General features: G+C 43.3%; 1 protein-coding gene across 1 annotated transcript in view; it reads left to right on the forward strand.

The window, feature by feature from the left end:
* LOC141156637 (receptor-type tyrosine-protein phosphatase beta-like) overlaps positions 1–25,937 on the forward strand; it is a 190,934-nt gene extending 164,997 nt beyond the window's left edge. Inside the window, exons 14-23 of the mRNA XM_073642826.1 lie at positions 3,994–4,254; positions 7,401–7,664; positions 9,188–9,451; positions 12,208–12,465; positions 14,420–14,680; positions 14,831–15,091; positions 20,090–20,350; positions 21,540–21,827; positions 23,974–24,198; positions 25,746–25,937. Of these exons, the coding sequence (XP_073498927.1) occupies positions 3,994–4,254; positions 7,401–7,664; positions 9,188–9,451; positions 12,208–12,465; positions 14,420–14,680; positions 14,831–15,091; positions 20,090–20,350; positions 21,540–21,827; positions 23,974–24,198; positions 25,746–25,756 (2,354 nt within the window). The 3' untranslated portion in view covers positions 25,757–25,937. The remainder of the gene's footprint in view (positions 1–3,993; positions 4,255–7,400; positions 7,665–9,187; positions 9,452–12,207; positions 12,466–14,419; positions 14,681–14,830; positions 15,092–20,089; positions 20,351–21,539; positions 21,828–23,973; positions 24,199–25,745) is intronic.
* Positions 25,938–26,466: the final 529 nt, after the last annotated feature.

A 26,466-nucleotide genomic window follows, 5' to 3' on the forward strand; every position in this document is an offset into this window, starting at 1 on the left:
AGCTGAAGGTTTTCTTTCAGCTGATCAAACTTCGCCCTCCTAAAGTTTAATGTTTTAGTTATTCCCTTATTGATAACCCTACTGAAGGGCATTTTGAAATTGATAATATTATGATCGCTATTACCTAGGTGCCCCCCTATCTGTACCTCAGTTATTCTATCAGGCCTATTAGTCAATATTAAGTCCAACACTGCCTTCCCTCTCGTTGGTTCCTGCACTAGTTGGGAGAGATAATTATCCTTGATATTTGTCAAGAACCTTTTTCCTTTCTGCGATCTACAGGTTTCTGTTTCCCAGTCAATATCCGGGTAGTTGAAGTCCCCCATTACAATCACCTCATTATGTTTTGCTACTTTGTCTATTTGTCCTAATAGCAGTTTCTCATTCTCCTCTGTTATATTAGGTGGCTTATAGCAGACCCCCAGTAATATTTTATTTTTATTTTTTGCCCCCTCTATCTCTACCCACATGGACTCGACCCCCTCTTCTCCCTCTCCTATATCTTCCCTTAGTCTGGGCTTTAGACGTGACCTTACATATAAGCAGACTCCTCCGCCCTTCCCCTGTTTCCGGTCCCTTCTAAATAAACTATAATCTGTTAAATTTACCGCCCAGTCGTAGCTATCGTCTAGCCAAGTCTCTGTTATACCTACGATGTCATACCTCTCCTCCGATATAAGCGCCCGCAGCTCATCCGCCTTATTGGTCAGGCTTCTTGCGTTGGTCAGCATGCAAGATAAAACTTTGGGGTTATTTAGCATCCTATTCTTCTTTAACGATCTAACTGTACTATCCCCACCCCCCTCTCCACCCTCATTATATTCACTTCTCCCCTTCCCCCTTGCTTGCCTCACATCCCACCTATTTCCTTGGTTTCCCCCCCCGTCTCTAGTTTAAAAACTCCTCCAACCTATTAGCCATCTTCTTCCCCAGCACCGCTGCACCCTCCCCATTGAGGTGCAGCCCGTCCCTACGGTAGAGCCTGTAGCCGACAGCGAAGTCGGCCCAGTTCTCCATGAACCCAAACCCTTCTGCCTTGCACCAACTCTTTAGCCACTTATTCACCTCCCTAACCTCCCGTTGGCGCTCCTGTGTGGCTCGCGGGATTGGTAGTATTTCTGAGAAAACTACCTTGGAGGTCCTTGCCCTAAGCTTCCTACCTAGATCCCTGAAATCATTTTTAAGGACCCTCCATCTACCACTCACTTTGTCATTGGTGCCAATGTGGACCATGACCGCTGGGTCTTTGCCAGCCCCACCCAGTAACCTGTCAACCCGATCCGCGATGTGCCGGACTCGAGCGCCAGGGAGGCAGCACACCGTTCGGCGATCCCGGTCTTTGTGACAGATTGCCCTGTCTGTCCCCCTAATAATAGAGTCACCCACTACCAGGACCTGTCTAGCCTGCCCTACACTTCCCCCCTCCCCCTCATTACTGGAGCATACACTCCCCCGGCGGTCAGAGGATCTGTCGTGCTCCAATAATGCCGGTTCTGAACCAGCCTTCCTATACTTCTTCCCTCTATCCCTTCTAACTGTTACCCAGCTCCCTGCCTGTTCAGCCTGCGCTTCCCCACTAAGCTCCACCCCCAGTGTTGACCCATTGAGTGTCTGCTCAGTGAGCAGCAAACTCCGTTCCATGTTGTCGATGCTCCTCAGTACCGCTATCTGAGCACTTAGATCCAGGATTTGGGCTTCCAAGTGCACGATATGCTCACATCTCTCGCAGCAGTATGGATCCCTGAGCGGTAGCTCAGGGAATGCATACATTGCGCAAGATGTACACTGCACGGCTCCGGCCAACATGGACGTCATTCTAAATATGGGGATACAGTCAGTATATATGTACAAGTACAAAACACAATTATTTATATATAGGTGTATGGACGGGGATCAATTAGGGATGTGCAAGTGTATCGATTAGATATCGGCGCGGGATCAGTTAAGTATGGACGGGGGATCAATTAAGTATCAATTAAGTATGGACGGGGATCAGCTGAGTGGGTCAGGTGGATTAATTAAGTATGGACGGTGTGTCAATTAACTATGGACTGGGATCAATAAGTATGGACTGGGGAAATAATTAATTGTGGACTAGGGAATCAATCAATTAATTATGGACAGGGGGTTTAATTAAATAGGATGGGGGGTAAAGCAAATAAATAGGTATGGACGGTGGGTCAATTAACTAAGGACTGGGGATCAATAAGTATCAATAATATCAATAAATATGGACTGGGGAAATAATTAATTGTGGTCTGGGGAATCAATCAATTAATTATGGACAGGGGTTAATTAAATATGGTGGGGGATAAGGCAAATAGATAGGGACTGGGGATGAGTAAAAGTGGACAAGGGGAATCTATTAAATAGGACAAGGGGGATCAATCAATTATGGGCTGGGGGGGTCAATCATTTAAATGTGGTCAGGGGGATCACTTTAATATGGACGGGGGGTGGTCGGGGATCAATTAAATGAGGACGGGGGGGTCAATTTAATGTGGTCAGAGGGATCAGTTAAATATGGACGGGGGTGTTCAGGGGAATCAATTTAAATATGGACGGGGGTGATCAATTAAATATGGACGGGGGGGTAATCAATTAAATATGGACTAGGGAATACAATACAATTACAATACAGATACAAATACAATACAGTACAGTACACACTTGGGTTCAGTAGGGCCGCTTATCGCGGCCTCCTGCCCCTCACTCACCTCCTCTAGGGACGCTGCACGCTATCACAGCGCGCTTGTCCCTCCGGTCGCCTCTTACCGGTCCTCCTGATCACCTCCTGGTCACCACCACCTGGCACCCTCCGCTGGCCGGCACTGCACGCTGCCACAGCGCTCTCTTGCGCTCGTCCCTCCGGTCGCCTCCTACTGGTCCTCCCGGTCCGCTCGGTCACCTCCGCCTAGCTCTCCTCCCTTCCCAGGAGCTCTCTCCACACACAGCACAACTCTTGCAGCACACGGCAGGCTCCGCCTCCACCACTTCCTGTCAGGTTTTAAATATAATTTTCAAATAAAAAATTGATTTTATGATTAATTTTTTTTGTCACTTCTAGTTTTTGCCTGGAAACTACATACCTGGTGAATTCTTATGTAAAAATGTATATTGATGAGAAGTGCTGCCCAGATATCTAGGGCTATTTTTTGGGGAAAAAAGGGCAATTGTTGTTATATAATATTGGGATAGGATCTTGGAGATGGGAATACTACGTTAACTTCTCAATACATTTTCATCTATCCAGTGCCATATAGAGCATGCTTGCTACAGTAATCTTTCCGTAATCTCCCACCTACACCAATATACACTCCAATGGTTAGAGAGACACATTTACAGAATAGACATTGTTAATTATATCTGTCACTCGCTTCCAAAAAATATCCAAGTCTGGACAGGTCCACATCATGTGCAGCCGATCTGCGGATTGTGATTTATATACAAGACACAAGGAGTCGTCCTTCTGTCCTACATTACACGGGAATTGAAGCGTTCTGTAGACATGGTGGAGTAGATGTAGTGTCACAATCTGTGCACCTCACTCAGAGAAAGGAGGGAAGCCTCTCCAGAATTTCTCTCCCTTGCCCTGCCCCAGTAGCTGCTATATCCCCTTACCATTTTGCTTCCTTCTTCCTGGGTATTGTGACAACACTATTGCTAACAATGGCAGGCACTTGCATTGAGATGACACCTGCTGACATGTACATGCTAGTATGGCTGTCCTCCGGTCACCTCCAGTGACTCCGCATGGTAAGTGTGTCACAGCTGCAGGAGATTCAGCGTGAGGCAATTTAAAGAGCTGATAGTTCTGACACCATTCCCCCCACATGTTGATCTTTTGGGTTTATCTACCTCATGTGGGGACCTGACTGGGCCAGGTAACATGTATGAGAGGTAGTTGGATCTCTTATATTAAATAACTATGTAATTATATATACTAATTTGACTGGAATGGTTAGGATAACGTGCTTTACCTGAATCTTACAGCCCCATGCAGCCCGATGTACCTCACTGCAGCACCGGATTGTGGTGTAAACGGAGCGTCAGTCCGGTGGGAGCCGAGTGCTGGGGCAGTGTCGTATATGGCGGTATTCCATGGGCCTGATGGCAGTGAAGCTTCTTGTGTTTCATCAACCACCTCATGCTCAGTGTCTAATTTAGAGTGCGGACAGCTCTACAATGTCACTGTCACAGCAATGGATGGCAGCTGCCACAGCATTACAACTAATGCCACAACAGTTACAACAGGTCAGTGTGTCTAAGATACGGCTATAGACAAGCATGAAAGTGTACAATTTCTTAATTGTCTCTTCAGAGAGGAAGAGGACTTGAACGCTATAGTGGGACCTGTTGGAAGTAGTGATCCTACAAGTCATTATTAAGGACCCTTTTACGAGCCTTGCCATATGACTTATAAAAGACAAATCAGAATCTCAATTTGCAGACACATTGTTTCGGGGTATTGCCCCTCGTCAGTACAAAGTATGAAATCTGATTTGGCTGGGTGAGAGGCTAAGACTGGGATCTAAGGGGTGAGGTTTCTCCCTGTGAAGAGTGACATGTATATTTAATTTCCCAAAGAAGCATGCAAGGCGTTTAAGTCTCCTCATACTGGCGTGCCAGACCTGGCATGTCACTCTCCACAAGGATAAACCTAACTCCTTAGAACCCAATTTCTTAAAGACATTTTTTAGGTTTTTGAAGCATTTCAACTGAAATAATACCATATAGCTCCATGTAACATATGTAAAACCATGGGTCAATGCAAAACACGCAACAGCATGGACTTGTTCCAATCACTGCTTGATGGTAGATAGAAAACTGTATTCCCATCTAATGGGTGTAATGTTCCCTCTCTATAATCCATTTGAAGCACTGACTAACAGATGACACTGTGGCCCCGGTTCATCAAGACTGGCATTGTTCACAGCGGTGTTGATGAGGAGGCGCGCTGGAGTCAGAGGCGCCTGATTCATTAAGATCATTAAGAGGCCGATGCTTATTAATGAATGAGGCTCATCTGGAAAGTGGTGAGCGCCTCTGTGTGCGCCACACCACTAATCTTAGCACAGTCAGCGACTGGAGTAAGATGTATGGCATAAGATATGCCACAACTTGTCATGAATTAGATGAGCGGGTGTCGTCTTGCCACAACCCGCCCTAGCTCAGCACATTTTGGCCAAAACTAGTGGGAAAACACCAAAAGTCGCTACATTTTTAGCGCAACCTCGCATTGTACAAAAAAGTGCAACTTTTTAGAGAGTTTTATTCACAATTTCTGAGGTAAACACTTTGACCAATCAGGGTCCTTGACTTATGTTTGCACTTTTATTCTGTTTTACCAAATTGCATATAGCATTGGTACTGGTGCAATTTGCCAGTAGAGTGTGAGGGATGGAAATCAAAAAGCCTGACATCATTACCCTTGTGAAACTGAGCAGAGAGCACAGGACCTACAGTATGCCCGCTTACACATGCCGATCAAATGGATACTATGGATTGAAGTGACCCATGAAACCGCTGCAACCCTAGGAACTGCTAAGTCATGGGGACAAAATGCTGATGTTATTCCACCTTTCTAATCACTGCAGTAGTCATATCCTTACACCGCAGCTTAGAAATACCAGCCTTTTATTCATGGCCCTAGATGAAAATGCTTTCTAATAGATTACAAAACTACGTATAGGGTGTGAATGTATGTAAATATATATACAGTACAGACCAAAAGTTTGGACACGCCTCATTTAAATATTTTTCTGTATTTTCATGACTATGAAAATTGTACATTCACACTGAAGGCATCAAAACTATGAATTAACACATGTGGAATTATATACTTAACAACTAAAAATATGTCTTATGTTCTAGGTTCTTCAAAGTAGCCACCTTTTGCTTTGATGACTGCTTTGCACACTCTTGGCCTTCTCTTGATGAGCTTCAAGTGCTAGTCACCGGAAATGGTTTTCACTTCACAGGTGTGCCCTGCCAGGTTTAATAAGTGGGATTTCTTGCCTTATAAATGGGGTTGGGACCATCAGTTGTGTTGTGCGGAAGTCAGGTGGATACACAGCTGATAGTCCTACTGAATAGACTGTTAGAATTTGTATTATGGCAAGAAAAAAGCAGCTAAGTAAAGAAAAACGAGTGGCCATCATTACTTTAAGAAACGAAGGTCAGTCAGTGCGAAAAATTGGGAAAACTTTGAAAGTGTCCCCAAGTGCAGTTGCAAAAACCATCAAGCGCTACAAAGAAACTGGCTCACATGAGGACAGCCCCAGGAAAGGAAGACCAAGAGTCACCTCTGCTTCTGAGGTTAAGTTTATCCGAGTCACCAGCCTCAGAAATCGCAGGTTAACAGCAGCTCAGATTAGAGACCAGGTCAATGCCACACACAGTTCTAGCAGCAGACACATCTCTACAACAACTGTTAAGAGGAGACTTTGTGCAGCAGGCCTTCATGGTGAAATAGCTGCTAGGAAACCACTGCTAAGGACAGGCAACAAGCAGAAGAGACTTGTTTGGGCTAAAGAACACAAGGAATGGACATTAGACCAGTGGAAATCTGTGCTTTGGTCTGATGAGTCCAAATTTGAGATCTTTGGTTCCAACCACCGTGTCTTTGGGCAATGCAGAAAAGGTGAACGGATGGACTCTACATGCCTGGTTCCCACAGTGAAGCATGGAGGAGGAGGTGTGATGGTGTGGGGGTGCTTTGCTGGTGACACTGTTGGGGATTTATTCAAAATTGAAGGCATACTGAACCAGCATGGCTACCCCAGCATCTTGCAGCGGCATGCTATTCCATCCGGTTTGCGTTTAGTTGGACCATCATTTATTTTTCAACAGTACAATGACCCTAAACACACCTCCAGGCTGTGTAAGGGCTATTTGACCAAGAGGGAGAGTGATATGGTGCTACGCCAGATGACCCGGCCTCCACAGTCACCAGATCTGAACCCAATCGAGATGGTTTGGGGTGAGCTGGACCGCAGAGTGAAGGCAAAAGGGCCAACAAGTGCTAAACATCTCTGGGATCTCCTTCAAGATTGTTGGAAGACCATTTCCGGTGACTACCTCTTGAAGCTCATCAAGAGAATTCCAAGAGTGTGCAAAGCAGTCATCAAAACAAAAGGTGGCTACTTTGAAGAACCTAGAATATAAGACATATTTTCAGTTGTTTCACACTTTTTTGTTAGGTATATAATTCCACATGTGTTAATTCATAGTTTTTATGCCTTCAGTGTGAATGTACAATTTTCAAAGTCATGAAAATACAGAAAAATCTTTAAATGAGAAGGTGTGTCCAATCTTTTGGTCTGTACTGTATATTGTAAATAACATGTGATATTTCAGATGCTTTTGTTGCTGCTATACTATTCTTGCCTCATTCACAGCACCGTGCATGCCCACCAACGTTCAAACCAACATGGACTGCTCAGCACTGGACCTTGTGAATGTTACCTGGTCTCCTGGCAGAGGGGCAGTATCCTATGCAGTGGTGGCCAAAGGGAATAATGGACACACTCTGTCATGTAACACAACCACAAATATGTGTGCTATCGAAGGGGTTCGCTGTGGATATAATTATTCAGTGTTGGTTACATCCTGGAACACACAGTGCGGTAGTGATGCAGCCACCGAAGTTACTATTGCGACAGGTGATCACATCAAATACCATCTGAGCTAATGCAATTACAGGCTGATCAGATATCTAACTTCTAATTATTGCTTAGGCCTCATTCAGACATCCCTTATTCTCGGACGAGTGCTATCTATGTTTTTCACGGATAGCACTCATACCTATGATAGCCTATGGGGCTGTTCACATGTCCAATTTCATCGGTCCGAGTGTTCCGTGTAAAAAACCTGACACGTGTCCAATTTTGATCCGACGGTCTAATCAAAAACGGCAACGCAAGTCTGTGAGTCCATGGAAAAAATTGGACTGCACTCAGGTGACATTCGAGTACAATCCGATTTTCTTACAGTGTCAGAATGGAGAAGGTGGAGAAACTTTTTTTTCTCTACATATGAGAAAAATTGATGACACTCAGATCACACTGATCAAAGTGTGATCAAAATAATCTGTCCATTTTATTTGTACGTGGAAAATACTGACGTCTGGATAAGCCCTTATTCAATGACAACACAGGAAAATGCCCCTGCCTCTATACTGGGGTCTGTGCACATACTAACACAATTGGGTACAGTCATGCCGGTGTTCACAGTATCCCAACTATTCTAACTGGTGTCAGACTGCTAAACTCACAATGGGCCACTGAATCATTACTGCTAAAATCATGGAGAAAGATATAGAATACATATATCCACATACTCACATCACCATGGATGGAAACCACAGGCTCCACCCTGACGAGTTTATCTAATCTAAGTCAACTTGTATCAGATCTTTACTCCAGCAAATTTATGACAAATGGATATAAGATAACTTGTATTGAATAACCAATGGGGTTTACTGCATATCAGCCCATATGGCAGGATTGCATTGAGGGTTGAGAACATGGGAATGGAGACATGTGAACTGACTGATGTAGTGATCAGCATTGAACACTATCACCGCGGTGAATTTTTAGTGTTTTGGCTCTTCTTGCACCAAACATATGTAGTTGGAAGTCAGTGGTTAGATTAATATGGATCCCAGAGCACAGTCCCCTCCATCTGCAGCATGGCATGACAATGCTTATCACCCCATCGGGCACCCACAGTCATCACTCCTGATCTGTGCACATAATACACTAATCATCTCCCAGCTGGAGATGCCACTGACTCACAGGCACAGTGCCCTTGTGGCAATCAGAGTGCAGTGCCATGCATAGGGCCGGGAAGAAAGGAAAGTCTGCTTTTGTGGGCTGCATTGTGTCTGCTGAGACAATGTGCATGTCCTGCCTCTCTGAACAGGCGCTTCACTTGAATGCTGGGTCTGATTGTGCCTGATTGTGAAGCGAGGCCAGGTAGTGCTGCTGCCCCTGTGGATGGCTCTACAGTAGAGTGGCTCCTCTACCTCCCTAGCCCCATCGAGGTCACAATTGTTATTCCCCTGTTGGAAGTCCTAATAACACTGACTCAATCAATATAAATGAATAGATCAGTTTTAAAGCTTCCGCGTATAACCTAGCCTCTATGACCTTTTCAGTATTGAATGTGTCTTCTTTATATGCAGTTCCATGTACTCCAGATGTGGTGGAGGTGAACATTGACTGTTTGAAATATGAAGCTCTGGTATCCTGGCATGAAAACAACATGTACCCGACCTATCATACAGCAGTCGCCATTGATCCCTTGGGAAATGAGCTTTCCTGTGATGGCTTTGACACCTCTTGTCAAATGTCGGGTTTTGAGTGTGGATCGGAGTACAGCTTTCATGTTTATTCTTCTAACCATCAGTGCAAGTCATTAAACAGCGCAGTCCACAAATCCTGGACAGGTCAGTACTTATGGAGACAATTTTAAAATATTGTTAATAACATGTGCAGACAGATCTATTTTTGGAAGGCAGGTGTTAGGAATTGTGATTCCGTGCTCCCACGTGGGAATGGAGCAAGTCCGGTGATACGGTCTCAGGTGCCGCCAATGTCCTGACCCTGGAGGCAGAGCTACTACGCAATCACGGAGACTGTCCCAATCTTATGGAGAATCACTCTCTAGCGTTGTAGGATGTGTGAGGACACGGGATGCCGTGTCTCTCACTGATTTCCCCGGTTGTCAGGCAATGCAGGACGCTGCTTTGTCTGGCACTAAGCAGTGGTGGAATTATGTTCATTCTGCTGTGGAAGCTAGCAGGGAGTGGCTGTCTGGGGATGATTGGGAGGTATTCAACACCTGGTCATTAGGCGGGCTATATAATCCTGCTCCCTGCTCGATTCTTTGCTGTTTATGGGTATGTGCACACGATGCAGAAATGCTCAGGATTTTTTCCTGAGCGTTTCTGCATCTCTCTGGCAGGAAAAAACGCATGCGGATTGTACATGCGGTTTCCTGCCAGGGACATGCGGAAATGAAGCGGTCTTCACTTTCATTTCCGCATGCGGGTTGACAAGCGCTTCCCAAGCGATTTTAGCATCACTTGGAAAGTGCTTGTCAACTTCACACTATATAAATCCATGCAACCGGCATGGATTTATATAGTGTGTGATGTCAAAAAATAAAAAATAAATCTATACGTTACCATCTGATGGCCCCCGGTGTCCTGCTTCATCGGTCCCGGCTGCCGGCAGTGAAGACTGTAGGACCTTCCGACGTCAGCGTCACGTGACCCGTCACATGACTCTGACGTCAGCGAAGGTCCTTCATTCAACCGCGAAGTGCGCGGGAAGCCGGCAGGACGCAGCGCGGGCCGTCAGAAGGTGAGAATATATATATTTTTTATTTTATTCTTTTTTTTTTAATGGTACCTGGGTCTGGATGAGAGTCCTCTCATCCACACCCGGGTACCATCCGCACATTAGACCGCATGAAAAGCGCATCAACATATACAGTGATGCGGATTCCATGCGGTCTAATGCAAGTCAATGGCGGCAAAAGAGCAGCGTTTCCGCAAAATTAATTGACATGCTGCGGATTTTTGACCGCAGCGTTTACGCTGCGGAAAAATCCGCATCATGGGCACAGCACATGCGGATTTCCATTGGGGAACATTGCTGCCCTTCTACCATACGTTTTTCATGCGTTTCCGCGGCGTTTACGCAACTGCAAAAACGCCGCGGAAACGCATGAAAAACGCATCGTGTGAACTCAGCCTATTTCAGTTCCTTTGTGCTTGGTGGTGAGTGGTGCTAGCATTAGTGTTGCTATCTTTTCAGGGGTTTTCTCATTTTCTCCTCTGGTTACACTTTCTGGGGTTCTTGCAGAGGTACTCACCAGGTGCTTGACTAGGCACTAGCCACATCACCAGAGGCCAGCTCTCTGGCGACAGTGGGCCTGGAAAGGGCTCTGCTATAGTCCCCCTTCCATTTACTGGGAGCTGGGTGAAGAGTATTGCCAGCCCTCAAGGGTTCACCTAGCTGGGCAGCTTGTGCCAAGTATGCCTGTGGCTGCGCCTTTGCTGGTTTGGTGCCAGTCTTGCTGCGTCCCTCTGCAAAGCACATAACAGCAGGTTTGGGCCTAGAATAACCCTCAGTTTACATGGCATGCCAAGTGTGGCACTAGAAAACTAAAATTATGGACATTGGTCTGCAGTGCAGAATCTTTTTAGGTTCATGGAGTTAATTATTCACACCTTAAGGCCACAGCCCCACTATCAGTATTTGGTCAGTATTCGGTCAGTATTTTTTCTCAGGAGTGGGAGCCAAAACTGGGTGATAAATGCAGAATTGGTGACTTGTTTCTATTATACCTTTTCTCTGATTGTTCCTCACCTGGTTTTGGCTCCTACTCCTGAGAAAAAATACTGACCGAATACTGACCGAATACTGATAATAGGGCCGTGGCCTTAAGTTGTTATCCCACCAACAACATTCACCACTCATCCACAGCATATCTGCTAAATATATAAGTTGTGGGAAACTGACTTTTGGGACCCCAGTGATCACAGAAATGGGGGCTCCATATTCCCCATATAAATTAAGCTCTATAGTGCATGTGTGACTACCGCTCCATTCACTGTCAGTGGGAGAAATGGTTTCACATGTACTACCGCTCCCATAGACTCATAGAAGTGAATGGAATGGTTATCATGCATGAGGGCTACCGTTCGGCTCACACTGGACTTTTTTAACCTCTGTTCTTAGGAACGGTGTAGGACCCTTACCAGTCATGCCTTTATCCCCTGCCTTGTTAGTGTTAGGACACATTCTTTCTTGACAACCCCTTTCCACATCCTTTAGCAAGACATATGGAGGCAATGGAGATGACAAGGGCTAGTGATCTATTTTATCTGTTGCTAATATAGGTTCTTCAGCAGAAAGTGATGATTTATGCATTACATAGGAGTTCTTAGCTGCACTGTTATTTTTTTGTGTGGAGATTGATCAAGCTGAAGTCATTATATACTGCGATAATTACAGATGACATTATTATTCCTACAGTTATATTCCAGAACATACTATAATTATTCTGGCTTTTCTCATTTATTTCTGTGGCCTCCCAAGATTATTACCCACTAAGCCATGCACACTCCTATTTTGCCTTTTCCAAAGTCTTGCCCTAAATGCACCAATGGTTATTATTATTCTCTTATCACAGCCCCATGTCAACCAAGAGATATCATTACAAATGTGCAATGTGAAAACAATGATGCCTTAATATCATGGACAGACAGCAAAGGAGCCCTCTACTACCTGGCCACGCTGTCTGGAAACGGGAAGATCTCCGCATGCAATACTACCACTACACAGTGCTCATACCCGAGCTTACAATGTGGACAGTCCTACAATGTGTCCGTAATGGCAGTAAATGATGTGTGTGACAGTGCACTCTCTGCTGTAAGCTCATTCCAAACAGGTAATTATGATATGATGTGTATTAAAGGGATTGTCTGAAATAAAGGGGTTTTCCCACGAATAAAAGTATTTTTTTTAATCAATAGATCTTGGAATGATAATAATTTCCACAATTGGATGTGCTTAAATAAAATGTTCATGTGCTGAGATAATCTTATAAATGTGCCCCTGCTGTGTACTGTGTAATAGCTGTGTCTGACTGTACAGGAACATGGTCTGATCATACCACATCTCCTGGGCAGGGGAGGAAGCAAAAGAGTATACAGACAGGACAGCAGGGGATCACAGTTGATTCTTTCTTTGAAGTAAAACATTGTTTAAAAACAGGCAGGAAAATATTTTAGCTCACAGTAAGACTCAGCTGTGATCCCCTGCTGTCCTGTCTTTATACTCTCTTGCATCCTCCCCTGCCCAGGAGCTGTGGTATGATCAGACCATGTTCCTGTACAGTCAGACACAGCCATTACACAGTACACAGCAGGGGCACATTTATAAGATTATCTCAGCTCAGGAACATTTTATTTAAACACATGCAATTGTGGAACTTATTATTATTCCAAGATCTATTGATTAAAATGAACTGTTGTTCATGGGAAAACCCCTTTAAGCTAATAGTGGGAGTACACTCATTTATAACCTCTAGCACCGTACATTGGGATTATCTCTGGGGCGGACGCAGACAGAGGAGGGCCCCTGTCCAAGAACGATATATGGGCCTTGTGTAGCCAAATAGCTCATCATAATGCACAATTCCACATGCTTTGGAGGTGGTCGTGGCCCTCTTTTATCTTGGGCCCCTGTGCGGCTACATAGATTGCAGCAATGTTATGTCCACCCATGGATCATCTTATTGTCAAGAGGACCCTTCCAATAAACGCGGGTTTTCTGAAGCCAACAAGATGGACATTATCATCATTCATTAGCTTTATGGTCTTGTGAGCAGCTAACTATTCTTTACAATGTTATTCTCCTGGGATAGGTAGTTCTACGAGAAAACTTCCTTTATGACAAGTAACAGGGATTATTTTTCACCATCGTAGCAGAATAATTGAAGCTGTATTTGCAGTATAGGAATGACCATTTGAATATCTGCAACGAGTTCAGAAAATTTCTCAGCATTGCGGATTTTCCAAACCCATTCATTTGGTCATTTTGCCCATTACCCATACTATATATAATTTATTGTGTTTACTTCTATAATTCCATATTCTGCAGCTCTTTACAGACATTATCATCACCCATTGGAGCTTATAATCTAAATTTCCTACCAGATTGGGGAGATTCATCAAAGCTTTTTCACCAGATTTCTGCCAAAAAAGCTTTGAAAAGTTGCAACTTTTTTGCACCAAAAAAATTGTGGCTTTTGGCAATTTTATGCTATTTTTGCCCAACTCCAACAAAGTGGGTGGAGCTACGGCAGAAAGGGGCGTGGTGACCCCTATTCATCAAATTCATGACGAGCAGGGACTTGAGTAAGATTTGTAACAAAGCACATGCCACCACATGCCTTGCCTGATTTATTAAAAGGTGGGCACCTCTTAATGAATCCAGAGCATGTGCTCCAACACGTCACCTCATCAATACCGGCGAGAAAACTGGTGCTTATATCTTTGGAGTGTGGAAGAAGATCCAGCACCTGGAGGAAAACCACTGAAAACTTACAAACTTCTTGCAGAAGATTTGCATGGTGACACTGCTAACCACTGAGCCCCCGTGCTGCCCTACTGTACTATTACATTATTGCAGACGGCTAGCATTACATTTAGAATTCATTGCACTGTGAGTCGCTGTGCAGATTCATTCTTATTACCATTGTCACATTTTTATTTTCAAGGTCTACTTCAGAAATGTTTTATTTGTTAGCAGATATTGTATAATTATAATATATTGCTGATTTTTTTCATAGTTAAATGGCTAAAAATAACAAAAAAAAAACGTTTTTGCTTTATTCCCAGCTCCATGTCAGCCGCAAGGGTTGAGTATCGATCTTGACTGTAGTAGCCAAACTGCATCCATGGTCTGGGTAGAGAGCGATGGAGCCCGGATTTATACTATAACGATTGAAGGCATCAATGGCGCTGTATCTTCATATACCACAACGAGTACCTTCTTTAACTCCAACGTACTAGCTTGTAGTCAGACTTATGGGTTTTCTGTTCTGGCAATTGGTGGAACATGCAACAGCTCGAAAAGTCTTACTGTTTATGAAATCACTGGTAATTGTCTTCAGCGTTTAAATGCATGACATTGGTCTGCAGTATTAGTAGTTATAAGGGACTAGATGGAAAATACCACTATTCTATAATAACATTAAAAATATATTTGGGTCACATTCAATTGTTTAATCATTTTTATTGTTTTCCCAGCTCCCTGTGCTCCACTCAATGTCTCACATACAAGAAATTGCCCAACTTCGATGGCTTCAGTGACGTGGTCCCCAAGTGCTGGAGCTATTATGTATAATGTAACCGCCACTGAGACGGGAGGGTTGGAGATATATTGTCATAGCCCCAAAACCGACTGTTCGCTAATGGGTTTAAGCTGTGGATTGTCATATGATGTAAAAGTGGAAGCTGTAGGACAGAAGTGCAGTAGTAACACCAGCTCTTCATTGCTCCTAAAGACAGGTAAGATCCGCTATCCAGTAATCATCTGTCTCATTAATTGTTTCTTGACACCAGATAAACAGCTAATGAATAATTCGCTACCCTGGCCATAAACAATCGGGGCAATTTTTCATTGTTTTTGCCAAAAAACTAGCGTGAAAGACTTTGAAAATAACATGGAGTTGCGCAAAAAATTTGCTACTTTTGGAGTTTTCACGCCAGTTTGAAGCAAGTCCTGCAAAATAGGCAAAGCTGGGGAGCAGCCAGGGTAGTAAGGGCATCAATATTGCCATCGTCTCTTATTCCAGAAATTATACTCCAGTCCCTGATTGGAGTAACATTTCTGGAGAGGTGCATGGAGAAGTGCACCACTAATAAGATGCACTGAAAATGAATTGGGCCAACGCATTTTAGAGCAAGGGAAATTGACATATAACAAAGAAGTCCTACAACACAGTGAGTATGAGCATTTTGTGACAGATATGATCCAAAATCATTTCAAATATGGCTCAATACCACCCAGCTTGTCAGGGGCGTAATGATTGCAGAGGTCGTGATCGGGCCTGAGCAAGTAGGGGGCCTGCTGACGCCAATGCAAACTTCAACTTCAGGATGTGGCCCAGGATAAGCAACATACATACCAGGATGGATAACATATTTCCCAGGATGTGCTTAGGATGGGGGACATATATATATACTAGGATGCGGGACATATATACCAGGATGGGGGACATATATACCAGGACGGGGAACATATATTACAATAGGGGGCCCAGGATGGGGAACAGTTATACCAGGATGGAGGTCACATATACCAGGATGAGGCCAGGATGGAAGACATTTATACTAGGATGGGCCCAGGATGGGGGACATTTATACCAGGAAGGTGCCCACGATGAAGGACATTAGTACATAATGGAGGAGGGGGGTGCAACACGTATGTCCTTATAGGATTTAGAACGCTACAAGGGCCCATATATCTGACCAACATGTGGGGCGGGGGGTCCAGGTCCAAATTTTGCAGAGGGCCCATTGGACTCTAGTTACTCCAATGCAGCTTCTAACTGCAATCAGATTTGTGCATCTTGCAACTAGAAGTTCCACCCTTGTCTCTGGGCTAGGCTTAATAGCACATTATAGACCTAAATACACGCTGCTAACACTAATATAGCTCAGTTTCTTCTCAATAATTCGGGGGCCCATGCCTGACTTTGCTGACTTCACCCCTTTGTTTTCATTACCTCCTGTTATGTCTATTGATAATGTAGTCAGGTTTTCAGTTACTGTTCTATTATTACTAATACAATCCTTTCCACTGGCGGACACAGACAGAAAAGGCCCCGGTGCAAGAACAATACATGGGCCCTTTGCAGCCCAAGAGCTCCTAAAAATGCAAAATTGCACCTGCTCTGGAGGTAGAAATGGGCCCCTTTACCCTTTACGGCCGCACAGGTTGCACCAATGATATGTCCGCCCCTGATCCTTTCCCTGTCTCTTTCCTTTTACCACATACTGAAAAAAACAGAGAAAACCCCTGTATTGTTCTCTACTATTCAAACAACCTCTTTCTGCCTGTTGTGTCTCCACATAAGGGAATGGAGGTGCAGCTGAGAGGTAAGATGCTGTGCGATTTTGTTTTCCTTACCGCCATATCCAAAATGGGGAGCAGACAGGACCGGCGCAGGCTCAGCGTCCGTAGACTTGAATGTAGAACCACAGCGAGGTGCAATTCAAGACTTGGTTTATTGAAAACCGGATGCAGAATAATCCTTGATGGTACAATACTGTCGCTTTCTCTGAAGCCGCTGACGTCGGTTGCTGCTGGTCAGAAATTGATGACTTCTTTAGCCCAATAAGTGGTTCCTGCCTCACAGCAACTCTGGCGATAAAATGGCTGCCAAGAGCAAGTGACGCACCAACTGCCATGCGAAGCCACGCCCAGTTTGAACCAACTTAATTGGAACGAACGAGAGTGAGCGGTGAACAAATACTGGCCAGCAGATGACGACGCAGCGATAAAACATTTAGCAGATAACACATTCAGAACTCATTTCCCAATATATGCAAAACAAACAGCCGAACAGCAACCATTTCTGTGGGAACAGCACACTGCCCATATTTTACCGAAACAAGTTTACTTTACTCTATACGTTCATTATCAATCTAATTTCTAGCTAGAACCCCATAAGTTATAAATACTTTTTTCTTTTCTTAAACGATCTCATTATTGTCATTTTTACCGGTGTTCTTTAAAAGGGAATATTATGTCAGATAATGACTTATTATTTAAATCAGATTTTTGCGTTCATTTCGTTTCCCAATGGCCACTGGAGCAGTCATACTTCCTGTTCTTTTGGAAGTCTCATATGACCGGCAGGATTACAGATAACATCTCTATACACTGCTGACCCTGCTCTCCCTCTCTTCACAGTGACGTTTTCACATGCGCATTAGATGCTTCAATACAAAAGATAGGGCCAGAATCAGTCTATTGCTGCTAATGTACATGAGGATTTCCTGAAAACCCAGGAAGTATGAATCCAGAATAGTGTGAAAATGGTCAGTGTGAAAATTGCAGGATTTCTCATTTTTATTTTTAATATAGATTGTGGTTTAGCAAAAAAAAATATTGCTAATAGTTTTTAAAAATACAGTTAAAGGGAATCTGTCAGTAGGATATCCCCTCCTAAGCCGTCTCTATGGGCATGTAAGTCATAGGAAGCTGAATATAATGATACATTAATATCTGTAATCTGATGTTTTATTACAGAGAAATTTAGCTTTTCTTATATGTAAATGAGATAAGATCTATGGGGCGGACACTGATCTGTATGAGATCTGCTTCCAGAGATTATTATAAATAGGAGGAGGCATTACAGGTGTGATGTGCAATGGCCGCTCTCTGCTCTCCTGATCTCACTGCAGAGTTGTGTGTGATTATACCTGACACATCTGCAGGTTCCTCTCAGCTTCAGCCTCCATCTCACAGGCAGACAGGACTGCAATATTGTTACACTACAGCAGAGCTGTGTGTGATTATACCTGACACATCTGCAGGTTCCTCTCAGCTTCAGCCTCCATCTCACAGGCAGACAGGACTGCAATATTGTTACACTACAGCAGAGCTGTGTGTGATTATACCTGACACATCTGCAGGTTCCTCCCAGCTTCAGCCTCCATCTCACAGGCAGACAGGACTGCAATATTGTTACAATACAGCAGAGCTGTGTGTGATTATACCTGACACATCTGCAGGTTCCTCTCAGCTTCAGCTTCCATCTCAGGCAGACAGGACTGCAATATTGTTACACTACAGCAGAGCTGTGTGTGATTATACCTGACACATCTGCAGGTTCCTCTCAGCTTCAGCTTCCATCTCACAGGCAGACAGGACTGCAATATTGTTACACTACAGCAGAGCTGTGTGTGATTATACCTGACACATCTGCAGGTTCATCTCAGCTTCAGCCTCCATCTCACAGGCAGACAGGACTGCAATATTGTTACAATACAGCAGAGCTGTGTGTGATTATACCTGACACATCTGCAGGTTCCTCTCAGCTTCTGCCTCCATCTCACAGGCAGACAGGACTGCAATATTGTTACAATACAGAAGGAGTAACCAGTGTGACACATGTAACTAACACAATACAGTACAATATTAGCTGTGAGAGCTGCAGCTAATTTTCTACTGTATTGTGTTAGTTACATGTGTCACACTGGTTACTCCTTCTGTTATTTAAACTAAGTTATAGAGACCGATTCTCAGGGAGATCAGTGTCCGGTCCATAGATCTTATCAGCTCATTTACTTACAAGAAAAACATGGATTCATCAAGAATAAGACATTGGATCACAGATATCAAGGTATCATGGTATTTAGCTTCCTATGATCTACATGCCCATATAAACGGCTTAGGAGGGTTGATTCTACTGAAAGATTTCCTTTAACCCAAAAACTTTATTTAAACAATAGGTAATTTTCTGATGACACATTCATTTTAAAATGGTTGTCCACTACTATAATATTTTTAGAAAAGTCATCCATATCAGATCAGTGGGTGATCTGACTCCCAACACTCCAGCTGATTAGCTGTAGAGCCTCCAGCAGTCCACAGTGTATGGAGGGGATCAGCACAGCTCCGTCACACTGATTAGTGGCCACTCCCAGGTATGGCAGATCAGTTCCCATTCAGATGAATAGGGGCTGATATGGATATGCCATGCTCTAGAGTGGCGGTAAAACAGTGTGATGGAGCTGTAGTATTTGGTTTGTAAACTGTTTATATCTGGCCACTGTTGAACCTGGTAACAGATGAGCTGAACATGGTGGGTGTCGGACCCCCAATGATCTGACATTCATTACCTTTACTATGAATAGTTCACCAGTATCATAGTAGTGGAAACCCTCTTTAGTAAACCATGATGAGACCTGAAACACAAATTTTTATTTTTATACCACCCTACCTAACAGCTGCGTGCGATATGGCTCCTGAAGTTGCAGGGTATGTTTGTAGATTTATCAAGACCCTAAATACTACACTTCTATCCATGTAAATGTTCTGCACAGCACGGTCTTTGGGAAGGGTTGTGCAGGCGCAGAAGACGCAGCATTCAGTTTTATAGCTTGCGAGGGCAATTATTTATCCATCCCCTGTACACTGTTTCACTGGTAACATCCTGTATATAGTGTGAAGGAGTGCAGTCGAATACAAAACCATAAGAAATAAACAAGGGGGCGGCGGCCATCAATGTGGCACTCGTGAATCCTAGATATTTACCTGATCTCTGAATATTGGAGTCCGCATTGGAGATGACGTTGTGAGAGACTTTCTGTAACACATTTGGCTCTGTTCTCTTTCCAGGCAATGTGGTATGATTGTGACTGGTGTCATTTAATAACAGGATTTTCTAAATGCATCTTTTACTGTTCCAGTCTGAGATTACTTCTTCGTGTTATCTATGGTTTATCGCTCTGAAAAGCAGTGATCATCTCCTGATGAGGTTATCATTTTTGTAGCCCCTTGTCTACCAAACAACACTGCTGTGCATATAGTCTGTGAAAACGACTCTGCCGTGTTATCATGGGAGGCAAGCAGAGGTGCATTGGACTATGTTGCCACGGTGAAATATGGTGAGGACGTGGTGTACTCCTGTGCCACCGAAACTACAAGCTGTGTTGTGTCAGACCTAACCTGTGGGGCATCTTACTCCTTCTCAGTGCTGGCTAAGGATATGGAATGTAACAGCTCGTATACTACACCCATTGGCTTTGGTGCAGGTAAGTTTCATGTATATTTAAAGGAAGAATTAATAAGAAAAGGTAGAAAAAAAATATCCCAGCTGTTTCCCTAAATCTTTTTCTTTTCTTTGATCCTACTCTGTCTCATATAACAATTAAAACTGAGTATTATATTTAGAGATCTTCTCTGTGTGTGACATCAGCTCAGCCATGTCCTCCTTCCTTCTCCTCAATGTCTTGTGTCTGGCAGTAGGACAACTGGCTGCAGCCGAACTCTCCACTCCCTGCCCTAAATGCAGCAGCACAAAACATTGCTAAGCCCCACCCTGTTGGTTAAACCCTGCCCACTGAAAGAGTTACCAGTCTAAAATAGATCGGCATGAGATTCACCCATGTTCTCTGCAGGATTTCTACAAGGTTGTTAGTTTCAGGATCATGCAGAGACTCATGCCAACTGAAGCAGTGAGGATAACTATATTTCATCTTTACCTTTTATCATTCATTTCTAGATTTTTGTTTCTTTAATGGTTGCATTGCATCAATATTTTAGGCAGCAGATCTTGCAGGCGATCCATAGGAGATGCAATAATTGTGCTACCTGAAGGTGAAGCCACTGACGTTATCTTGGTATCCTGGGGACCATTAAGGTTGGCAGAAGAGGTTCATCAGGAATGTTTGAGATCTGTTGTGTTACTGTGATGTCTCTTCGACCTTCTACATGTTCTAACTGGCACCCTGAAGCCAAGTGGCACATGCTACCAAGCAAATCTGCAGCAGTTCTCCATACAATACCTGTGAATACGGTCTTTGTTGAGGATCTGACCTCTAACTATACAGTAAAAGTGATTCAGAAGTGTGCACAATATTCCTCTTTCTAAATGAATTTCACTACCTATCGTACTCTGAATAGCAGCACAAGCTGGCTGCGATGTCCATTAGGAAACCGAGGGCTGTATAGTCACATCACATTATACACCACTGACTTCTAGAAATGGAAGCAGATATATATCCAGAAATTAGAAAAATGTCCATAGCAGTCTCAGTCTCGAAACAAGGCATATTGCAAAGTTTATCTGCTATTCAAAGAAAAATCAGTATAGAAATATGATACCTGTGCACTATAATAATTGATATTATTCTAGGTACACCATAAGCATTATTTACCAATTATTCAGTAGAATCCCCCTTTATTAACATGCTTCCATGTATTTTTATTATTTGTCTATAGTCCCTTGCTCTCCAAGTGAAGTGGAGACGTTAATATACCGTGGTAGTGTAAAACCTCAGGAAGTGGAGATAACCTGGAATGGGAGTCACTGTGGCTCCGATTATATGGCCACAATCCAAGGACAGATTGGAAAGGATCCAGAATCTACGTTTGTTCTCAATTCTTACTGGACTTCATACATGGACTTTTACATCCCTGTGCCATGTAGTTCAGTGTATAATGTTACAGTAACTGCCCGGAACCCGTCAGGACCCAGTGATCCAAGCAGTCCCATAGTCGGCTACACAGGTCTGTATGGCGAGGTGTACGGGAGCTTACGTGTTTCATTTATGGTGTGTATCACTGAGTAAAGAAATAGATATTCAATAATCCCCTGAAAATACTATTTGCCTGTATGTATGGAAAGTCACACTCCTTTGTGCATTTTAAGGAGATGTCTTTCTAAAATCTGCAAAGCACTGATCCACCCAATAAACCTTTTTTGGGTCTAATAAATGACAATGTTGCACTGAGATTTTACAAAGTTGGATCCCTGCTCCACACTGCTGCTGGGGATACAGACACATGAAGAGTTTTTCTATGAAGGATTTTCTTTATTTTAAAAAACATGGCTGATTTCTCCAAACACAATGCAACTGTCTGCAGGTTGTCTGTGGATGTATCATGGCCCCATCCACTTGACTAGAGCTAATCTGCAATTACACAAACGACCTGTAGGGGTGGTGCTATTTCTATAAAAGGTTCAATATGTCCCTTTATAAAGGGAGTCTGTCAGCGTAAAATGGCTGTTCAAGCCAAGCACATGTGCTCAGTCTGAACAGTGCCGTGCACCTCCCCACCTACTTGTTTTGCATCTATTTTCATTCCCCTTTGCTGGATTGACGGCTCTGACATTACAGGAGTCAGGGAAGTTCAGTGGAAGATAGAAAACATGTAGGTGGGACTGTTTGTCCAAACAAGGCACTTGGTGCGCACTTGTCCTGGTCAATCATTTTCCGCTCATGAACTCCCTATAAGGCTGCGTGCCCACGATGCGTTTTTCATGCGTTTCCGCTGCGGAATTTCCGCAGCGGAAACGCATCAAAAACGCTTGGTAATCCGCACCCCATGGTCCCAAATGGCATTCCGCAATGTCAATGCACATGCTGCGGATTTTTCTGCAGCGTTTCTGCAGCGCTCATAAATCCGCACCATGTTCATTAATTTTGTGGAAGCGCAGCGGAATTGCCGCCATTGACTTGCATTGAGACGCATATAATCCGTGTCTGTACATTTGTACACGCGGATTATATGCGTTTCAATGTGCGGATGGTACCCTGTTCTGGAGGAGAGAAGACTCTCATCCAGACCTGGGTACCATTGTACGTATAAAAAAAAAGAATAAAATAATAAATAAAGTTTATATTCACCTGTCCGGCGGCCCCTGCAGCGCTTCTCCTTCCAGGACCTGAGATGACGTCGCGGTCATGTGACCGCAGGCTGTCTCGCGAGAGCCCGGCAATCCGGAAGAAGCCAGGACGAGCGCTGCAGCACACGCCGGGGCATCGGAGGTAAGTATAGCTTTATTTTTTTTATTTTTACGGTCACACTATATAAATCATGCTGTTTGCATGGATTTATATAGTGTGACCTAGTTGTCAAGCACTTTCCAAGTGATGCTATCGCCTGGAAAGTGCTTGTCAGTCCACATGCGGAAACGCATGCGTTAACGCATGTGAATCCGCATGTGAATACGCATGTATTCTGCAGGAAAAACACATGCACAATCTGCATGCGTTTTTTCTGGCAAGCGAGATGCAGAAACGCTGCAGAAATTTTCTGCATCGTGGGCACATAGCCTAAGACACATTCCCACAATGAGTATTTGGTGACTTTTTGATGTTGCGGTATTTCTGCACCTTTTAGCTAAATTAGGTTAGTTGTGCTTTGTGTGTGTGTTTTTGACGCTATGTTTTTTGTCTCTTTTTTTGTCTGTCATGTTTTAAATAAAGCTGCTTTGTTTTTGATACTTCCTGGCATTTGGCTTTGAGAAAACTTTTTATTGATACAGTCATGTGCGGATTACATGTGTTTTGTACCTGTGAGTTTTGGGCAACTAATGCCAGTCTATATGGAAAATCCGCACAGAAAACTCCAGTACTCACAAGAGTAATTGCCATGTTGCGGATTTGAAACCCGCACTGCAGGTCAGTTTATGCTGCGTTAAAATAAAGCACAGCGGGCAGGAGATTTCTATAAATCCATCCACTTTGCTGGAACTGTAAGATTCAGTGTTTCTGGTGCAGCAAAAATACTCCGTGTCTAAAACTCCCCAAAAGCTCATCATGGGAACACAGCCGAAATATCCTACATTGTAGATGGAATTCCTGGCGCAGGTGAGTGAATGGTCCATTACTCGTAGTGACGCTGAGCTTGTGCTGATTTCATTCCACAGCTCCTTGCACTCCCCAAGTGAAACCAATTGAAATAAAGGATGGAAAACTCTTGATTTCATGGGACGAAACTCCATACGCTGACGAGTACAGAGTGGTAACGACGGAAAACAGCAACATCATTTGCACAACACCAGGACTTTCCTGTCAGGTCCCGTTGACTTCTAGCGCATTTCAAGTCATTGCTGTTAATCCATCAGGACAAAGCCCTCCGGCGGACCTTTCAGGTAACATAAATTAATAAACAGAATCCCAAATACATAATGTTGGTCGGCACATCAGCACGTACAAACGTGTGTGTGCCACCGCTGAGAAACCACCCCAAAGACCATGGAGAAACGGAGTTTAAGGTTTAGGAGTAAAAAAATATATCTTTACTTGTATTAATATACTATATATATTTAATAAACAACAAGCGTGCGCAATGGAATAAAAATGCGGAAACAGATGGGGGGCAAGAGACCCGGGAACACAACAAGCCCAATGAAAAAATGTAGAGGCTAGTCTGAAAACAGCAGATGCAGTGAATGGAGAGCCAAACACAGGGAGTACTGGTGGGCAAGTTTCTGTGTCATAGGCAGTGCTACGGCCATTACTCGGGTCAATTCCTTCACCTGGAGGATTATAGGTGTTGTGCTGAATTGCTACTAACCTCCCAGTGTATAGGGGCCTCCAGAGGGGTCTATGAGGTGCATGTTGGATTTGAACATATTTTACCTGGAAGACAAGTAGTAGTTATAGTTCTCTTTCCACATGTACTGTGATAACCATATCTCACCATAACTCCCTTTACCTGGGAAGAAATAAGAATGAAGGCCCCTATACGCATTATACGGTAGTTGGCATGTCCGGCTCACCATCTAATATGTATGGGGGCTTCTGGCCCTCCCCCAACCCATGATGTTGACGGAGAGATGTATGGGACAGTATGAATTCAGATATTTGAGCCTTTTATTTCTCAGTAAGGTAAGCGGAGTCTGCCAGCTGCTTCGCCTTAACTCTTTTAAAACACTTGGTATTTTTTTCACACTTTTGGTGCATGTTTGGGGTCATCCCATTATTTTTTTCCCAAATGCAGCATATTGTAGGTGTAATGTTTTTATGTGCTTTTACTTAGGGATCTTGCACACGTGCAATTTTCTCGTACGAGTGTTATCCGTTTTATTCACGAATAGCACTCGTACCTATGATATTCTACGGGGCTGTGCACATGTCCAATTTTTTTTTTTCCTCAGACCAAGTGATCAGCGGAAAATAACGTACACATATCTGCTTTTGATTGAAGAGTCTGATCAAAATCAGCAATGCAAGTCTATGGGTTCATGAAAAAATTGCAGCACACTCGGATGACATCTGAGTACGGTCTGAATTTCAATGCCTGTCAGAAAGGAAAAGGTGGAGAAACATTGTTTCTTTTTGTCTCCACGTACCAGAAAAACTGATGCCACTCTGATCAAAGTCTGATCAGAATAATTGGTCCTTTTTTCACATATGTGGAAAATATTGACGTCTGAATGAGGGCTGAGGCTTCTCATAGGATAAAAATGCATCATTTAAAAGTTAGTGTGTTAAAAATAAAGAAAACTACAAAAAACTCTTATAAAAAAAAACCTGCTCAATTCTTGGCTTGCTATACAAGTCTTAAAAAAAGCTGTAAAGTATCTCGGTGTGACAAAGAAATTGTTTACCTTAAATAATTCTATGAATCCTAATTGTAAAATGATTTGTGCTCTTTACAATAAAATACTAACAGATTATTTTTTTTTGGTAACAGGTTATAATTAAGTGATCAATTTGTAATTTCGAAGCCAAGAAAATGGACTCTACTGGAATCTTCTCTTTACTGTTGCTATGAAGCAGATAATTACACTATTGTGAAATCAGGGCTACTTTTGGATTATCATTTTCCAAGTGTTTCAATCTTATAATGTTTAAAAAAATTCAATAAATCTTTTTATTCAAGGCAAATGGTAGATTTTATGTAAAATAAGACTCCATTACATTAAATGGGTTGTCCAGGACTGGAAAAACTCCAGCTTGCTCTAAATCTGTGTTATAAATTAAAACAAACCTAAATATGTCCTGTTTTTTGTATTTTGTTTGTTCTTTGTTTGTAGACTCAATGTGGCGCGCACACAGTTTATTACATGCGGCACACTCGCTTCCAGGACAAGTCAGAATAGCAGAAACCACACTTCACATGCATTGTGCTGGCATCACAGCCCGCTCTGTACCCACCCACTATATCTCCTAGCAGGTCAATCTCTAGGTGCTGCCTTTATCCTCCCAAAACTTCTTCCATCATGCAAGTATCCTCAACCTACACCCTGTAGCTTTCTACCCACCCTCCCCACTTCATCCTTGACCAGGCTGAATATTATGTCATGTGTCCTGCATAATAACGATTATGAACAAACATGTCCCATAATTGCTTTGTGCATATCTGGGTGTGTATTCTGCTGCCTGTTAGATATCTATTAGATATATTGCAGTTT

This window comes from Phyllobates terribilis, unplaced genomic scaffold, assembly GCF_046119375.1.
Source record: "Phyllobates terribilis strain yellow unplaced genomic scaffold, ASM4611937v1 Scaffold_8__6_contigs__length_399053987, whole genome shotgun sequence".
NCBI lineage: Eukaryota > Metazoa > Chordata > Amphibia > Anura > Dendrobatidae > Phyllobates > Phyllobates terribilis.